Raw genomic sequence first — 18,270 nt, 5'->3', positions numbered from 1 at the left:
AGATGTTTAGAGCATCGAAAAAATAAACCACCTAATTAAGCAAATGATTTATTTCTTCTTGGTATTTATTAGAATATATATATATATATATATAAAAATATAAAAGAAAAAGAATAAGTTACATTTAAAAAAAAAAAAAAAAAAATTATGTCCTAAATACAGAATCAAATAATTCGTTAGGAACTTTTTAATACGTTTCTGTTATAATATTTAAGGAAAACGTTTGATGATTCAGACCAGCCTGCTGCTTTCCGGATTGCATCAAGACTAACGCCTTTATTGTACGCAGCAGATGCATGGCGCGTGCTATGAGCGCCGTACAATTTAATATCTATTCCACTTTTTTCTAATATTGCCTTAACCCAATGAGATAAAGTTTGTGTAACTACCTTCTTGTGCGGTTTTTGAAAACTTATGAATAAATATTCCTCTTGATGTCGTAATGGGGATGTTCTGTCTATGTAAGTTTTTAAACAAAGGGCTGGACATATATATTTTCTTTGATGTATGGTAATACTATAAAGGGTTGGTAAGTTCCAGGTCTTGAAGTTTTTATTAATTCATCAATTTTTATTTTTATTTGATCTGAGTCCATTAATATATTCTGAATTTTAATCAAGCTTAAAGTCTGTATTCTTTGCGCCGATGCTAAAGCAAGGAGCGTATAGTTTTTTGTGTTAAATCTTTTAATGAAATTAATTCATTAGGGAAATGAACAGCTAAGTAATTTAGTACTAAATTAGTCCCAAGTAGTATCATATTTTGGTGCAGGAGGTTTCATACGGTATACACCTTTTAAAAGCCGCTTGATTAGATGGTTGCAAGTGATATCTTTGACCTAACAGTATGGACAATGCTGAACGATAACTATTAAGTGTGCTATAACTGGCACCGTCGTAATATTTTTGCGTTAAGAATTCAATCAATTGTATTATATCAGCATGAGAATAATCAAAATTTTTATCCTTACAATATAGCCACCATGATTTTAGTGCTGTGTTATATTGAACGAGCGTATTATTAGAGAAAGAGCCCATCATTATGTCGAGAGATGCGTTCGGGATTCCGCGTCTCACCAGCGACTGCCTGATAATATCCCTGCCATTAGGATCAGGTCCGCACATAGAGGATGCAGCTCCCTGGAAGGAGATAGCAATAAATTGTCGTTAGGTTGAAAATATAAGACTTCAGATATTAGTAATTGGTTCCATATCGGGTACCAGGGTTGAGTCGGCCAATATGGTGCCACAACTATCCCACTTGCTATATCACATTTAATCTTAAAAACTTTGGAAATTAGACTAAAGGGTGGAAAAGCATAGAAATTTAGGTTATTCCAATTAAACGTGAACGCATCTATTATTTCTGAGTTCGGATCCAATTCACGAAGCGTATCTCTTACATTTTTTATTTTGAATACTAGCAAATAGATCGAATTCAGGCGAGGGAAAGCTGTATCTGTTCGAAGGCATAATGAGCTAGTTCCCACTCAGTATCATTATTGAATGATTTACGAGATTCTAAATCAGCAACTATATTTTCCTTTGATTTGATGTAATATATGCAAATTACGTTTTTCACACCATTGCCACATACCGCGAGCAATTTCATTCAAATGTATTGTATGCCGCCCATTTTATTTATATAGGCAATGGCAGTAGTATTATCCACTCTCAATAATATATTACAATTACTATATCGCGATGCGAATATTTTAAGGCCATAGAATGCCGCTAATAATTCTAAAGTATTTATATGTAATAATAGCTGAGAACTATTCCAGAGTCCGTGGGCTGTTTCGTTATTGCACGCTACGCCCCAACCCGTATTTGAAGAGTCGCTAAATATTACAACAGAATAGTCGCAACTTTGAAATAAAGAAAATGAGGAGTCTATGTGATCTCTCCACCATACAAAATCCTCTTTTAGATGTTTTGATAGAGTGATATATTTATTGTAATTATTAGAGTAATTATGCTAGGAATTTATTTCAAATAATTTTGTATAAACCCATCCATAAGTCACTGCTGGACATGCGGAGGTCAATAAACCTACGTAACTAGCGAATTCTCTTATTTTACATTTTTTTGTTTGTATTAATTTATTTGTAAACATTTTTATGCGTTTTTTCTTTTCATCGGGTAATGTTAGACTCATATTAATTGAATCAAAAATGAAGCCTAAAAATAAACATTTTTGCTTGGGTACAGTTTTACTTTTATCTTCATTAATTAAAAATCCCAATTTAGAAAGTGTATATTTAGTAGTTTTTAAATTATCAAGACAGTTATTAAATGAGCCTCCAATGCATAAAAAATCATCAAGAAAATTTACGGATATAAAACCTAATGAACGTAAATAATGTAACACGGGTTTTAAAAGTTTAGTAAATACATAAGGTGCAGTACATAGTCCAAATGGCAGTACATTGAATTCAAACAGTTGATTTTTATATATTTCAGAATTCCAAGTAAAACGAAGGTAGATTTTATCGCTTTTGGCAATGGGGACTAAAAAATAGGCATCTTTCAAATCAAGCGTGGCCATAAAACAGTCTTGGTCTATTAATTTTAATGCGGTGCGATAATCCTCCATTTTGAAGTGCTTAACAGATATAAATTTATTTAATTCCTTTAAATTTAAAATAAATCTGTGTTTGCCATTAGGTTTCGGGACTGTAAAAATAGGTGAAATAAATTGATTTTTACATGGGGAACAAGTCGAGATATAACCTGACTGTAATAATTCCGTAATACACTCATCAATTATGTTGATTTCAGTTACCGTATATGATTTAGTTTTAACTATCTGATGTGGGTCACAAAAGAATGGTATTTTATAACCTTTAACCCAGGACAAAATATTTTTATCACGTGTTATTTTAAGCCATTCATCAAAAAAGTACAGAAGTCTGCCAGCAGTCGGTACAATTGTTTTTGTAATATGTACCTGTGATAATGTATTCAACGTCGTCGATCTAAGATCTCGAACGCTGCGTCGGCGGCCAGAGCAGTGCGCCGGTCGCGTGGCCCCCGAGCTGGCGGCGGAGGGGGCTGTAGCGGCGGCGCCGGCTGGAGCGGTACCGAGTGCCGAGACTGGCCGGGGTATCGCGGCTCGGCATACGTTGTCCGCGGTGCCCCCGTCCGTTTAAAGTCCCTGGCGAGTTGTTCTTGGCTGCGAGCGATATTGATAGATCTGTTGCTAATTTGTGTGGAGAATCTTAATTCCGATGCTGACGTTGATATGACCTTAGATGTTTTTAAGTGTTCAGATAAATTTGACCCAAATAAATATTCATCTATTTTTGTATTTTTTATTATTTCACGTTTTTGTTTACTTATGGAATTAACAATAGTAAACCTTCTCGAAAGGGATTCTATGAGTGTCACACAGTAAGCGCCCTGCATCGCTCAGAGTTTTAATAATTTCTTGAGGGGTATTTTCCACTTGTGTCAAAGCTAAGTTTAATGCTTTGCCAATAGCCGAGATGCAGCTAGACATTTGATTTTGTTTGTGCTCACTGTACGAGTCCTTTTTTAAGCTGTTATCGGACAATGCCGACTTCAACTCCGGGTTTAGTACCGGTGCTTTCATGGGGATACAATTTTCTGCGGGTAAATATTCTTTTAAAAGATTCGCTTTTTCTTCTTTAGGTATCCCGTTAGTTAAAATATGTTTCCATCTCATAGCTAGATCTTTATGTAAATTTTCACCAAAGGTTTTATCTTGTGTTGGATCTGACCCTAGTAACTGTAATATGTCTGGGTCTAATTCATCATTTTCCTCTATCATTTGATCATTTTCAATTAGGATCTCGTCAGTAATGACGTAAAAATAACATAATAGGTAAAAATGAAATTTGAGATGCAACGGTTTTTGTCTATACACGCTTTGCGTCAAGACTCGATTATGTTATTGTTATAATAAAAATATTATAACAAAATAATATATAAATATTATAAAATCCACACACATATGTCGGGATTTATTTATACAACATCCACACACTAAAAGTCGGGATTTATTTATACAATATCCACACACTAAAAGTCGGGATATGAATAACTACCACACACGATTACGTCGGGTAGATTTATATAAATGTACCGTCAAATAAAACAGATAATAATATTCTTTGTTTGATATTCATTTTAGAGAATTGTTCTTACCTTGAATTATTGGATCACTGGCTTCATTTTCGATATTTGAATTTATTTGCACAGGAGTTGACGAACTATTTTCTATAGTGATATTTTCCGAATCCGATGATGACAAAATTCTTCTTCTTGTTCTCACTAACTTTTTAACTTTTTTTAACAACCGTTCTACTTCATGACTGTCACCTCTATCTGACCGCTTCCTTTTTCCCATTTTAACTTATTTTTGTTGGAAGAGACGTGTGACTCGGACAACACAAAATCGCGTAATGAGGTTCGGGCGCTTGTAGACTAATAAGGTAGGGAGGCCAAGAGTGGGGAGTTGAGTCATCGAATAGATACTTTTTAATCGATTGTATTTAATTTTTATCGATCAATGCATTTAAAATGATCTAAAAATAGTGTGATAAGGACAGCATCATCTGGCGTGCTGCATGTAATCAGTAATCATCTTCGGGAGAGATACGAAGTATAATAATAAATAACTCTATTGTTAAATATACAATAATGTTGAAATAGAAATGTCTATAAAATATATTTGCATTGCGTTGAATATTCTATTTTATATATTGCCGTTTCGTTTTTGTCTATTTTTGCGGGTGAGACTATGTTGTTGGTCGAGACGATGTATATTACAGATGATAATAAACTGACAATATGTACATAGAAATAATGATCTTTATACTAAATAACAATAGGAAAATGTAAGGTGGGGTGACACAGTTTAGACACAGCATTGCTTAATAGACAATATTGAATTTGTCTTACTAGACATTATTAAATGCAATTATTATTTTGATGTATCTAGGTTACTGTGTCCCATATCTATCAAGCTATAATTTAATTTAATAGTTAGCTAAATTGCAGCTCTCAGTTCTTATGACTAAATTACAATATTCTATGTAATTTTTATGTGTAAGAGACTATAAATGAATAGAACGGTTATATTTACACAATAATTTATTAGAACACTATATTTTTACAATTGTCATATTACATTTTAAAATATAAAATTATAAATAAATACATACATTTAAAATATTGAATTCTTTACATTAAATCTTACAAACTAAAATCTCTTTAGAGTATAACTCTCTCTTAAGTTATTTGATTATGAAACAGTATTCTGGGTTTACCGTAAAGGGTCAATGATATATTATATATAATGCACGGTGAAAACATTTGTATGATTATTTATATTGGAACAGACCAACACATACAATCCTGAATACAAATACAATCACCCATGTGCTTTCTATGTACATATTATATTATGTATGCGATTACAAAATTTATTTAAGTACTTACATCATTTATCTAGTATTCATAACATAAGGTCTGCTTAGCTTGTGGACTAGATGGTGCTGTGTGAATTATGAATTAACAAATTATTTATGAAAATCTCTCTCAAAAAAAGTAAAGTGTAAAGTTTAAAATATTCTTTAAACCTTTCAAATTTCGCGGTCAATATATTGGTACTAATGTTATATGAACCATTACTTTGTCTTAAACAAATGATAAATATTATTATTACATTCTGAAGCAGTATGAACATATAACAGAACAGTCCGTTGGTGTACTTATTAGATAGAGGTTTAACTATTTACCTTTATTCTACTATGATGTTCTAACTTTGGATTAGAAAAACATATGATGTACAAATGGCCCATTGTTGGCATAATAAATATATTTATTATTTTTAATTTGAGATAATTCCTGGTCTGTTACGTTATTTACTAAATTTTACTTAATTTACACCCTTAGTATGGTAAGTTCTAAATTTATTTTCAGATTTCCATTTTCTCGTTGAAAAGAATTCAGATGTATGTGTATTGTACCTGGCATTCGGCTTGGTTGGTTTGGTTTCCTTTAAGACTTATCCCCTATTTATCTCTGGCAAGACTCGAACCCCTGTCATTCGACTAGTGGGAGATGAGTATATTATCAAATCGATAAGATAACGAAACATATTATTTAAACATTCTACATCGATATACTTATAAATTTACAAGTTTTCATATGAGCAATATTTATATTACCACTTTGTCATAAAACTGTCCATAAAAGTTTATATCAATGGCACTTCACACTCAGTAATGGTATCCTGTTTCTTGGTCAAAGCTTGGAGGTTGCCTGGGTCCACCGAAGACTTCTCCTTTACCCGCAAAGCTTTGAGTCGAGCCCTGACCAGGTTGGAAGCTTTGAGAAGTGAAACCGGAATCCTGAGATCCGAATCCTTGCGTGGAACTGAACTGAGAACTTTGGGTAGGTTGAACATTTGTGCTACTTGTAGACTTACAGCAGGGCTTACCAAATTGCTGTTCAGAAGATTGTTGGGTATTAAAACCTTGAGCAATATTTCCAATGGGCCTTGGCGTTTGACCAAGACCAAACTGAGGACTCGAATCTTGAGTGTTTGGTGTACTAAACCGGTTTGAAGTACTTTGATCTGGGTTCGATTGGATTTTGGGAGCATCTGTACTTTGAGCAAATTGTACCCCCTGTGTAGGTCTTACATTGTTAGAAGGTCTTAAAGGTTGATTTCCAAATTGAGGTCTCGAGGTTTGTATTTGATTATTAAACTGGTTGTGTTGTATATTTTGACCGAATTGCGGTCGGGAAGGTTGTACGCCGAATTGAGATATTTCTTGATTTGATTGAGAACTCGAGAAATCTTTAGAGTTTTGTGGCTGACCAACATGAGATCCGAATTGTTGATTTGATAATGATTGTCCAGGTCTTTGATTTGTTTGTTCAGACTCAGAAGTCTCCGTATTTGCAGAGGCTGGTAAAGTTTGTGCAGGTTTCCTGTATTCATAGATTTCACCATCATATTGTTGACTTGATACTGATTGAGAGGAATCTCCTTTAGAAACTTCAGGGCGATTTAAATTTGCTGATGGCTTCTGAACAAAGGGAGACTGTTGATTCTGGAAAGAGGTAGACTGCTGTCCAAATTGATTATTAGAAACTTGAGGAACAGTTGTAGGTTTGGCAAAAAATTGTTGACCAGGAATATTTGGCATATTACTGAATTGACTAAATGGTTGTTGAGTTGGTGTCTGACTAAAAGTAGACAGGGTAGTTTGTCTGTCAAATTGAGAAGAGGCAGTAGGTGCTCTCGAGGGGAATGCTGATGCAGATGCCTGAGTTATACCATTGAACGATGGAAAAGTATTACCTCGTGATGAAGATGTAGGTGCAATAGGAGCTAAAGTTGGTGGACTAGGATACCTGATCGATCCTTGGTTATATTCTTGTTGTCTTTGGAAAGAATTAATTCCAAAATTTTGCTGGGGAGTGTTAATATTCTGAGAATTACTTTGAGAAAAAATTGGCCTTTGTGTTGGTCTATTAAATTGATTAGAACTTTGGAACCTAGAACCTTCATTTTGTGAAAATGGTGTGTTAAAAGTTTTCGACGGTTGATTATAGTAATATGAACTATCAGGACCCTGAGCTTGGACTGTGGTTTGACTAAAAGCAGGTCTTTGTGTGCTGGATGAAAACTGCACGTCAGTTGCTTGATTTTCTGTAAAACTATTTTGTTGATTAGGGCTATATTCTTGACTTTGAGGTTTCTGGTTCGTGAAATATGATGGCTGACCAATATTTACATTGTCAAAAGGTCTAGAGTTTAGGTTTGGGCGTTGGGGAGTAGAAGTTGACGCAAAAGCAGAGGCAGACGAAAGAGTGGGAGATGGTTCAGAAATTTGAGATGCCACATTTTTGTTTGATAGATTTTCAACCTGTGACTGTATTGGTCGACCATTAGAAGATTGGGAATTATAAGTATTAAAGTTCAGTGTCTGCTGAGCACCATTATTAGCCTGTGCAGCTGGTCTAGATTCAAAGGGAGTAGTTAATTCTGTTTGAGGTTGAGAAGTTGGTTGATGTGACTGTTCGGACACATGTCCAGTATTTTGCGTCAATTTATGTGTACTTGGAATTCTATTAAATGTAGGCCTGGAAATAAGGTCTGCTTGAGATTGCTGTAAGTTTGAAGCCAATGAAAATTTATTAGGCTTTCCACTGTTTGAAAGCTGGAAATTGTTTTGGGTAGACTCAAATCCTGAAGAATCACCCGTATTACCTTGAACTCCAGAAACAAAAGCTGTTGAAGAAGTAGTCGAAATTTGGGGACGCCCGTTATTTAGTGGAGACTGTTGGTATATAGATTGAGAAAGTCCCTCATTTTTGTTGAAATTAGATGGTGGTAAATATTCCTTATTGGAACTAAATTTATTGCCATTGCTCAACTGAGTGTTAATATTATTTGCGACCTGTCCAAAAACATTGCCCGTAGTTGGTCTTCCATTAGAAGAAATTGGTGTATTAAATCCTGGCGTATTTATACTTGGCCTTGAAAATGACTCAGTTTCTTGATCACTGCCTTGTGATAAATCAGTATTATGTAAGGTTCCAGTAGAATGTGTATTTGTAATACTGCCTTGAGCAGGAAGCGTAGTTTGTTTATTTAATCCAAAAGTATTAGACCCTTGATTTTTTTCATTCTGAAGAGAGCTAGGATTTTGCTCAAATGAGTTTATAAGTTCATTCTCAGATCCAGGTTTGTTTGCTTGATTTGATTGTATATTCTGGCTAAAACCATTCACTCTATTAGAAGTAAACGTAGATGTTTGTTGTTGGTTGTTGGTTGGTACATTAAGTGAGGCCTGATTATCTCGTCCTGGTAAATTATTAGAAGTCGGTCTGCCAAAAGGCTGATTGTTCTGATTAATGAACGTGCCACTTGCGGTTGCATCCAATTCAGGTCGATTCCCGGACCGAGACGGTTGTCTACCATTGTGTACTCCATTAACTGCGTCTGTGTAATCGCCTTCTGCATTGTATTTCTGAGCATCGTACGAGCCTGTAAATAAAAAATGAAAGTTGTAAGTCATTTGTCAACGCCTCAGTGCGAACGATCAGTCAGCAATAACATTTATCACAGTACACAATAGGCTTTGAGACTTAATCTGTAGCGTCAGAGGTTTAGTGAATGATATAACTATCTTTATCAATATAAGGAAACTAATTCATAATATCCTTTACTTTAAAACTTATTTTATCTTATTTCTATATCTTAATCTTGATAATTTTATAAACGCGAAAGTTTGTGAGTATATATGGATGTTTGTTACTCTTTCATGCAAAAACTACTGAACGGATTGTGATGAAACTTTACAGTAATATAGCTTATATATCAGAATAACACATAGGCTATAATTTTACAAGTTATTATGTAAATTGGGCAAAATATAATGATAAATGTCAAGTAAGTGAGATGCAGACGAAGTTGCTGTGGTGAGTTGACGCGTCAGCTAGTTTATAACAATTTTTTATATTGAAAGCTTATATATACCTAATCATTAGCTTCATTTTTACATTCTTGTAAAACATAATTAAAATAAATAGAATATAGTAGCAAATATTAAACATAAAATGTAACCATTAGTCAATTATCATAAAATATTTTAACATGCCTTGTTTGTTATCAACTAACAATTCGTCATAAACCGTTAAATGTGTTTGAATTAAAAGAACATAGATTGATCAATCATAATTAATATTAATACATATTCTTAACAGATTAGCCTTAAAATGTAGCTGAGTTACTTGTCAGTTTTATAAATTGAAAATGTCGCTTAAAGTGGACGAAAGGAATTTATATCATCATAAAATTAATTGCATATTTCTTTTTATGTAATATATATGTAGCAAAATAGGCACCAAATACCGTAATTCAACATCTTATTAATATTATAAACGTGAAAGTATGTGAGTATGGATGGATGTTTAATACTTTTTCACGCAAAAACTACTAAACGGATCTTGATGAATATTTACAGTAATATAGCTTATACATCAGAATAACATATAGGCTATAAATTTCAGGGGTCTGCAGAGATTTATACATATTAAGAAATATTTGGTTGGTGTAAAAAATAATACATTTAAAAAAAAATGTCCATGTCATCTTCAATTTAATAAAAAATGCTGAAAAAAAGTCAATCGTGAATACATCTGATTATTTTACTTTTTATATTATTAATGTATATCGAACCCAATTAGTTATTTAATACGAAATATACAGGGTTTAGTGTACTGCCCAATAACACTAATATTATATAGGGAAAGAGCTTATTTTTTATGAGAAAAGTAAATTCTATAACTACTGCATCGATAAGAATTTTTTAGTCCAGAATCTAGTGCTACTAAATTAGTTAGAGTGACATAGATTTTGTATTATGTTAATAGATACAAAAATCACAAATTTATAATAATCTATGTTGCTTTGTTGTTTGTTTATTGTACTGCACCCAAACAAATCCGATGCAAACCACTAGTAATGTAAATGATATGCAATTTACTAATTGTAGTGTTAATTACACCTTCTTTTAAATGATACCCCAATATATAAGCATGACCTTCTATTGAAATATTTTCCAAACTCTCACGCTGTGGAATATATTAATTACATAGTATACAATCACTATACAAACATTAATTAAAACGTACGTGTTGATAATATTCTAATTGTGTGTCATTTATTAAACGATCTCCCAAATTTCAAGGTATACACTCCAATGAATTTTACACATATTACTAAAACACCTATGTTATTATTGAGCAGTACAGTAAACCCAATATATGTTGAAAAAAAAGGATAACTAATTCGTATAAAAACTATAAAACATGTTGTTAATAAATAATTCAAATTAGGTTCAAGATACATAGATTAAAAAAAGAGAAAATATCATATATACCACCAGTTATGAGTAGTAGACAACTGATATAAATGCATATATATTTTGTGTATAAACTATACTATACAAACTTCTATATCGCACATAACATGTGTTATGTGCGATATGTATATCTATGCACTCATACATGAATCAAACATTACATGAATACATATAATATGTATATATATGTATTCATGTATGCCGTGCGAGGATTCGAATCTGCGACTATTGGAGTTAAGGCTGTGTACTAAACCGCTAGACCACTGAGGGCGTCTGTTTTATATCTGTGGACTACATACTTCACACGAAAGCTGCTTCCTCAACATATAGCTAAGTCCGTCATTCACTATTTGTCCCATAAGATCATTATGTCCGTGAGAATAGGAGCAATGGCGACATTTGGCAAACTGTTTCAAAATTAAAATGTCGAACTCTAAGACGTAATTGTTTATTTCTCTAACAAATAAATATAACTTTTGTAAATTAAAATATTTGCATTTGTAAAAGTTAAAAAAAAAACAATTATATTGATAGTGAAATTACAGGATACGAAGCAGGACATCTTCTGTCATGTATCTTATCCTGTAATTTATATTTGTGTAATAAATAATTAATTTCTTTGCCTAATTTCACCTTAAAAAAGGAACTATTCTAATTTAGGCGTATTTATTTACGTTCCGCTCTACTCGACTTATTTTATTATTACAGTAAATTCGAGTATAAAATGATTTTATATCATTAGTCTGAAAATTGGACATTTTTCAATTTTTTATAGTCCTGAATTGTTCATTCAAATGAGCCAATGATACGTTCTTTTTCGGCGATAATTGAGTTTTTTTTAGTTACGTGTAATTATAAAACAAAATTGTTTAAATAAAATCTGATGAGGGTAAAACATTTCCCTAATCTTGTGAATATAATTTCATAGAATTTAATCAGTTATTATAGAATTTTCATAATAACAAATATAGTATGGAGAGAAGTTTTTATAATGGATGATAATGGAAAAGAGCACACGCCTGCGCTAAAGGTTTACACTGGCGGGGCATCAGTGGAGGATGATAGAATAAGCTTGAGGTCAGGTCAGTTGGCCCATACTGATCACCAGGAATTAATCACGATGGATTCCAGCAGGAACCGCGTGGACGTTAACCTAACTTGGGACATTGTTAGTAATGGAATAATTTGTTAGTGACTAACCTATAACCTATACCTTTCTCCCCAATAAGCAGGGACGTTGTACATGTGGCCTTAAATATATTTGGAGTAATTTCTTAGACTACAACATTGTTACCGATGGAGTATTTAGCTCACACTGACTATCCCTTTCTAATTTGGAAGAGAGTTAATTTATTTTATTTATTAATTGTACAATGTTACATTTATCTGTATGATATAAGGTGAAACACATCTCCCTAAATAGGAAAAATCCTGTACTTTAGGATAAGCTTGCTTATTCCCTACATTAAACAATTTATACTACTTTTCTGTGTCACTGTAGTGTTTTAGGATAAGCAGTGCTTATTCAACACTACAGTGACACAGAAATGTAGTATAAATTGTTGACCCGTACTAATTAATTTTACACTAAACTTAGATATATTTAGGTTTTCTTTATGTACATAAAGATAAATTAATACTGACATACGGGCAGAATGAGTTCAAGAATTTCATTATAAGACTTATTTATCAGCCATATAAAAACTAGCATTAGAGATATGGCAGAGTTTCCAAGCCCAAATATAGAATACCAGGATAGAAACTTCATGAAACCAGGACTATTCAGTTTAAAAACAGAACGCAGTAATAGTGTTGCAATAGTTATATCAATATATAGTAAAATTCAAGTAATTAATATGATCAGATTTTTAATAAAAAGTATTTGATAGTATACTGTTGAAAATCAGTAATTAAGAGGCGCGCATATTTTAAAAGCCCAGGATACTGACAAATAACTATGCAGGACTTCTCAGGACACTTCAAAAACTAGGACATGTACTGGGAAAACATGACGGTTTGCAACTCTAGGATATGCAGGCTGAAATATGTATGGATTAATTCTTATACTCATTAAAAGATATTACAGCAAACCATTTGAGCTCAAGGCTTGCTTCACATACAGTACGTATCTTTGCAAATTGGAACATTGTTTACGAATGCAATTATTTAAATTGCCGCTACAGATGTTATACGATTAGTACGATATTGTTATTCCAATGATGAGCCACATTTCGTAACTCGCTACATCGACATCGTCAATGCCATTTCTCACTATTGTCATGGAAATATCATCGAATACCTCATACAGGAAAGGAAGGGGATTATTAATAATGTGACCCCTTTAATAACAATATATCATGCAGTCTCCCTTGGAAACCATCGTAGTAAATTCCAATAATTTGCCATGATGAGTTAATTCACCTGACCTCATGCTTATCTTATCATCCTCCGCCGGTTTTGTTTTATATTACTATAGAGGCAAACAAGCATACGGCCAATCTGATGGTAAATGTTTACCGTGCCTATGGACGCCAGAAATACTTTTATTTTAGACACTAAATAAACTAAACTGGCATTTCAACAAATTACTATAAACTAGTGATCGCTCAATGGTCGAAATTAATTGAAATTATGCTTGAACATTATTAAAGTTCTATCCATACAGGCTTAGGCATGTACGTGTCAAATACGTGGTAATAATGGTAGTGATGTATTTTTTTATTGATTAAATGTATTTTTATATGCATAATTAAAAAAACATTAGCATTCTGCACTCCTTCTATAAGTATCAGAAAGTTAATACTCTTACGTCCGCGCAAATTTCGCAATTTAAATTTAGAATGTAAAAAAAAATAGATTTTGCTTCTAATAAAAATAAATCTAGATTCTGACATTTACACTGAGTTATTATTTTATTATAATTAGCCCTGAAATGCTGAAATTTTTTTTCTGATTAAATGAATAGATTTACCGTTATATAATATTAATACGTGAATTAATATAATGGTAAATTTATTTATTTGTAGTTACGATAGGCGAGTAAAATTAATAGCGATTTTATCTATTGTAAATATCTAACAATATAGTATAGAAATTAATCAAATAATTCCAATTCGTTGTTGGTGTACACCATCTTATGGTGATAAATTAACGCCGTTTATTTTTTATTCACGACTTCTTATAGTGGCCATAAATCTTAAATTATAGAGAAACTAGCTTGTGCTGCGACTTCGTTCGCTTGACCACTTTATTTAAGCAATAGGATTGGTATACTGACGGCTCATTTCATAATAAGGGGATTGTTAGTAATGTGGACTGATTATCCTACAGCTATCAATGTACTATGTGAGGTTGACCTCCACGCAGTTACCCCAGGAAAATATCGTGATAAATTCTTGGTGAATTTGTCATGATGGACTAACTAACCTGACCATGCTCATCCTATCATCTTCCACTGGTGCCCCGCGAGAGTTAAATCGTTAGCGCAGGCAGATGCTCCATTTCATTATCATCCATAAAAAAACCGTCGTCTATATGAACAGCATTACGGCCATCACGTTATCATATCACCCGTGATATCATTCATCCCCTCATACTGTAATTTCACTACCTGATTTGACTCTACAACCGAAATTCTGTTTACAAAGAATTTGTGTTACCTAACAGTTGTCTAGTAGACAACTGTTAGATATAATTAGATACATTTTTTTTGTAAATTCATATATAATATACATAGAAAACATCCTTACTAATACAAACAATCATAGTCATGACTATTTAAAATGATGAAATATTTATATCGTGCGAGATATGGAACTCGCGACAATGGTAGGTAAGGACGACGCTAAATCGCTAGACCACTACGGCCAACTTTCTGCCTGTATGTAATAAACAGCCAGACAGTCGTACTTTCGCATTTGTAATATTATTAATTCACGAATATATAACATAACGGCTCTTAATGAAAATTACCATAAAGATGGAGCATATTACAATGATGAACATATTTTTTTTGATTTGATGTGATGACATTTGATATCTTCATCAAAATCAATATATCAAATCTCATCATATAAAATCAATTTTGATTACCTTAAGACATAATCGTGGAGGGGGTGATATTAAGGATGAAGATTTGGACAAACGAAGTCGCAGGTACAGCTAGCATATCTATGTATACTAATAATATATATATAATATTATAAAGCTGAAGAGTTTGTTTGTTTGAACGCGTTAATCTCAGGAACTACTGGTTCGGATTGAAAAATTCTGTTTGTGTTGGATAGTCCATTCACCGAGGAAGGTTTTAATCTATATAACATTACGTTACGACCAAAAATATTGCAAAAGATGGGGAAATTAAACGCAGACGAGTTGACCAGGTCGGCTAGTGTAAAATATATAAGCGACGGTGACAGTTGCCAATTTCTAAGTGGGTTGGCAGATCGCTTATAGTTCCAGTTACATAAAAATACGTCCTTTTTTTTAATTATGTCATCGTCAAATACAAGAAACTTTAAATAAAGATTAATTATAAGTTTACATTGTTAACTATTGTTCTAAAAGCTTCGCTAAGAAGATTACGTGGAACCGGTTCAATGTGTATGGTTTAATTGATGGTTTGACGGATGTGTGAGATAATGGTCGCTAACGTGTCGCTGGCGTCTGCTTGTATGTTTAATAATTAGAACATTTTTTACTGTAACGGTTAAATTTGACAGTTAAGTATGATTTTAATTAGTAAAGTTATGTTGTCGTGATGTATTACGTTTTTTATGTAAACTGTTATACGGGCTCGGTGATCTAGCGGTTTAGCACACAGCTTCACTATTGATGACCGCGGATTAGATTTCATGCACAATGCATATATATATATATATATTTACTAGCTGTGCCTGCGAAATCTTCTGCGTGGAATAGACGACGAATGAGAAATTTCCTTACAAATTCTCCATTCTTTATTTTATTTTATTTTACCCCCTTAAGGGTAAAAATTTGTACAAACTTTGTCATATTTATTTATATTTAATCAAAGGCCTAAAAATATCTGACAAGCTTAAAAATGACGACACTTCCATTCAACCTTTCGTCTCCCTTTTCACCCCCTTACAATCCTTTATATTAGTAAGTTTTTTCTCAGGATCTGGACTATCTGTGTATTTTTTTTTAATTTTATATAATTTGGCGTGAAAGTGCGACAGAGAGACAGACAGAATTAATTCGCATTCATAATATTAGTGAGTACTATTGCTTATATTGAGGTGGGTTTTCTACGTACATATATTATGTATCTATTTACAAAGAAAAATTAAATGAGCTTGGTACTAGGTTGTGTTATATGAATTGTCCTGGATTGTTATTGTTATTATTTTATAATAAATTAATGTCTTAGGTCTATTTGACCAGGGATATTGTAGTATGTATTGTGGCATTTTATGTTTTCATAGCCTATATTTTCAATTGAAATTAAAATTTGATTTGATTTGATCCTATATTTTCATATTATTTTTTTCGCATTTTATTAAGCTAGCAGACATAGCTAATTTTATTCTGATAAACTATAGAAGTGTAGACTATGTTGCTTGAACAACCAATTTTCAAACAGAATATTAAGGAATTTTTACAGAGAAGTTTCATATAACAATTGTTATATTTTTTCATTGAAAAATCATAGTGCAATTGTGTACCTACAACTTTATGAAAAGACGAATAGATTTAACTTTCTCTCTCCCGTAATTTCATTTTTTCACCCAATTTTAAACTTAAATACTTATTATCAAATTCGTGGCAGTATTTTAATAACTAATCAAATATAATGTAATAAAAAGAACTTACCATCGTCGACCAGCCCAGCCGCCTCGTCTCTAGCATTCTGCTCCAAAGACCTAAGTATCTCTTCAGGGATCGGTGGTGGTGTAGGCAGATGATCACCCCTCGGCTGGTAGCCACCTTCATCAGCGGTGTAAGTCACACTGTATACGTGACCATCATCACCAGTATAGGAATACCCTCCGTGAGCTTGCACACCATTAGTGGCTACTCCACTTTCTTCGGCAGAAATTCCATTATCCGTTTCAAATGCATAGTTATAGTTATCTGTGCCAATGTTACTCTCGTATCTCAAGATACCAGCTGTTCGGTCGCGTGCAGCTTGGGCCCTCTCCGGTTTATTCTCAAAGCCTTGAGATCCTCGAAGACCCTGATTGAATCCTTGGGGAGACACATTCGTATCGGCGGTCTGACCATCAGCAGGCAATCCAGAATTGCCAAATTGACGGAATCCCGCCGGTGAACTGAATGCAGCCTCTCCAACTTTGGAATTGGTCGAGCCGTATGCTATCCTCGGTGCTCCAAGACCAGTTTCGGCTTCTGACGTCCTGGTTCCTGGGCTTGCAGCATCAACGACTACACCTTGGAAATCGTTAGTGAAGCTCCCCTTAGGGAGACCGCCGAGACCTTGATTGAAGGAGTTTTCCAAGGGAGTCTGGAGAGATTCAAAGCTGCCGCCGGCAGTTTTTGCTGACGGTGGTGGAAGGTAGGTGCGGTCGAGTTTGTCACCACTGCACACCGCTATAAGAGCGGTTATTATAACCTGAGATAAAGAAAATTATATATTAATATATATTTATACATCAACAAGAAATATATTTAAATTTAGAACGTAATAAAAATTAGATTTTGCTTCTAATAAAAATAAATTCAGTTCTGACATTTACACTGAGTTATTATTTTATTATAATTAGCTCTGAAATGCTGAAAGCTTATTTATATTACTAAAAAAATTAAGAGTTTGCAAAATTCGACTCGTAATAAAACGTTCAGGGTCACTGCTGTGCATAATTATGTAATGACCGATAGTTCATTCTAGATATAAGCAATTGATGTTGATTAGCATATCTACTAATCTGTAATAAAACATATAATTATATACATAAATAGTTACAACTATATCAAGAAGTAGTAAAAAATTTGGTAGGGTTTTCCGGTCGGAGCGACTTGTTACTCATTTTTGTTAATACGAACTTCCAAATAGCAAAGTTGACATATAGAAATGAATGACTGAGTAACAAAATAAATTAGTCATGGTTATCAGAGCAGATCAGTCCTTACAAATAGCACTCGTTTACGAGTATAAGGGTTGAGCCAGCTATCATTGCGCTCAACCCTATTTTCCGAGCCCAAAGCTGTACGCACTGAAATTTCTAAAAGCTAGACACCTAAATCCTCTTTTAAAAGACCCAGACCTTTATGTAAATATATAGCACAAGGAAAAATTAAAAACTAAATTAAATAAGAAGGATAACAATTAGGATTTCCTCAAAGCGATGACAAATGATATATTATTATCACACACTAGAATT

General features: G+C 33.2%; 1 protein-coding gene and 1 pseudogene across 1 annotated transcript; both read right to left on the bottom strand.

Annotated features, from left to right (window-relative positions):
- Nucleotides 1-2,963: 2,963 nt before the first annotated feature.
- Nucleotides 2,964-3,792, bottom strand: LOC131851461 (uncharacterized; annotated as a pseudogene).
- A 1,708-nt stretch (nt 3,793-5,500) lies between these two features.
- On the bottom strand, nt 5,501-17,510 carry LOC131851443 (uncharacterized; the record flags this gene model as incomplete). Its single annotated transcript, XM_059201942.1, has 2 exons — nt 5,501-9,030; nt 16,745-17,510. Coding segments are annotated over 2 exons (3,549 nt in total), but the record flags the coding sequence as incomplete, so codon positions are not given.
- Between the last annotated feature and the right edge of the window lie 760 nt (nt 17,511-18,270).

This window comes from Achroia grisella, unplaced genomic scaffold (assembly GCF_030625045.1).
Source record: "Achroia grisella isolate CSIRO2021 unplaced genomic scaffold, CSIRO_AGI_Agris_v1 utg783, whole genome shotgun sequence".
Taxonomy (NCBI): domain Eukaryota; kingdom Metazoa; phylum Arthropoda; class Insecta; order Lepidoptera; family Pyralidae; genus Achroia; species Achroia grisella.
The sequence above is the reverse complement of the archived record's forward strand: the minus strand, read 5'-3'. Positions and strand labels throughout refer to the sequence as shown.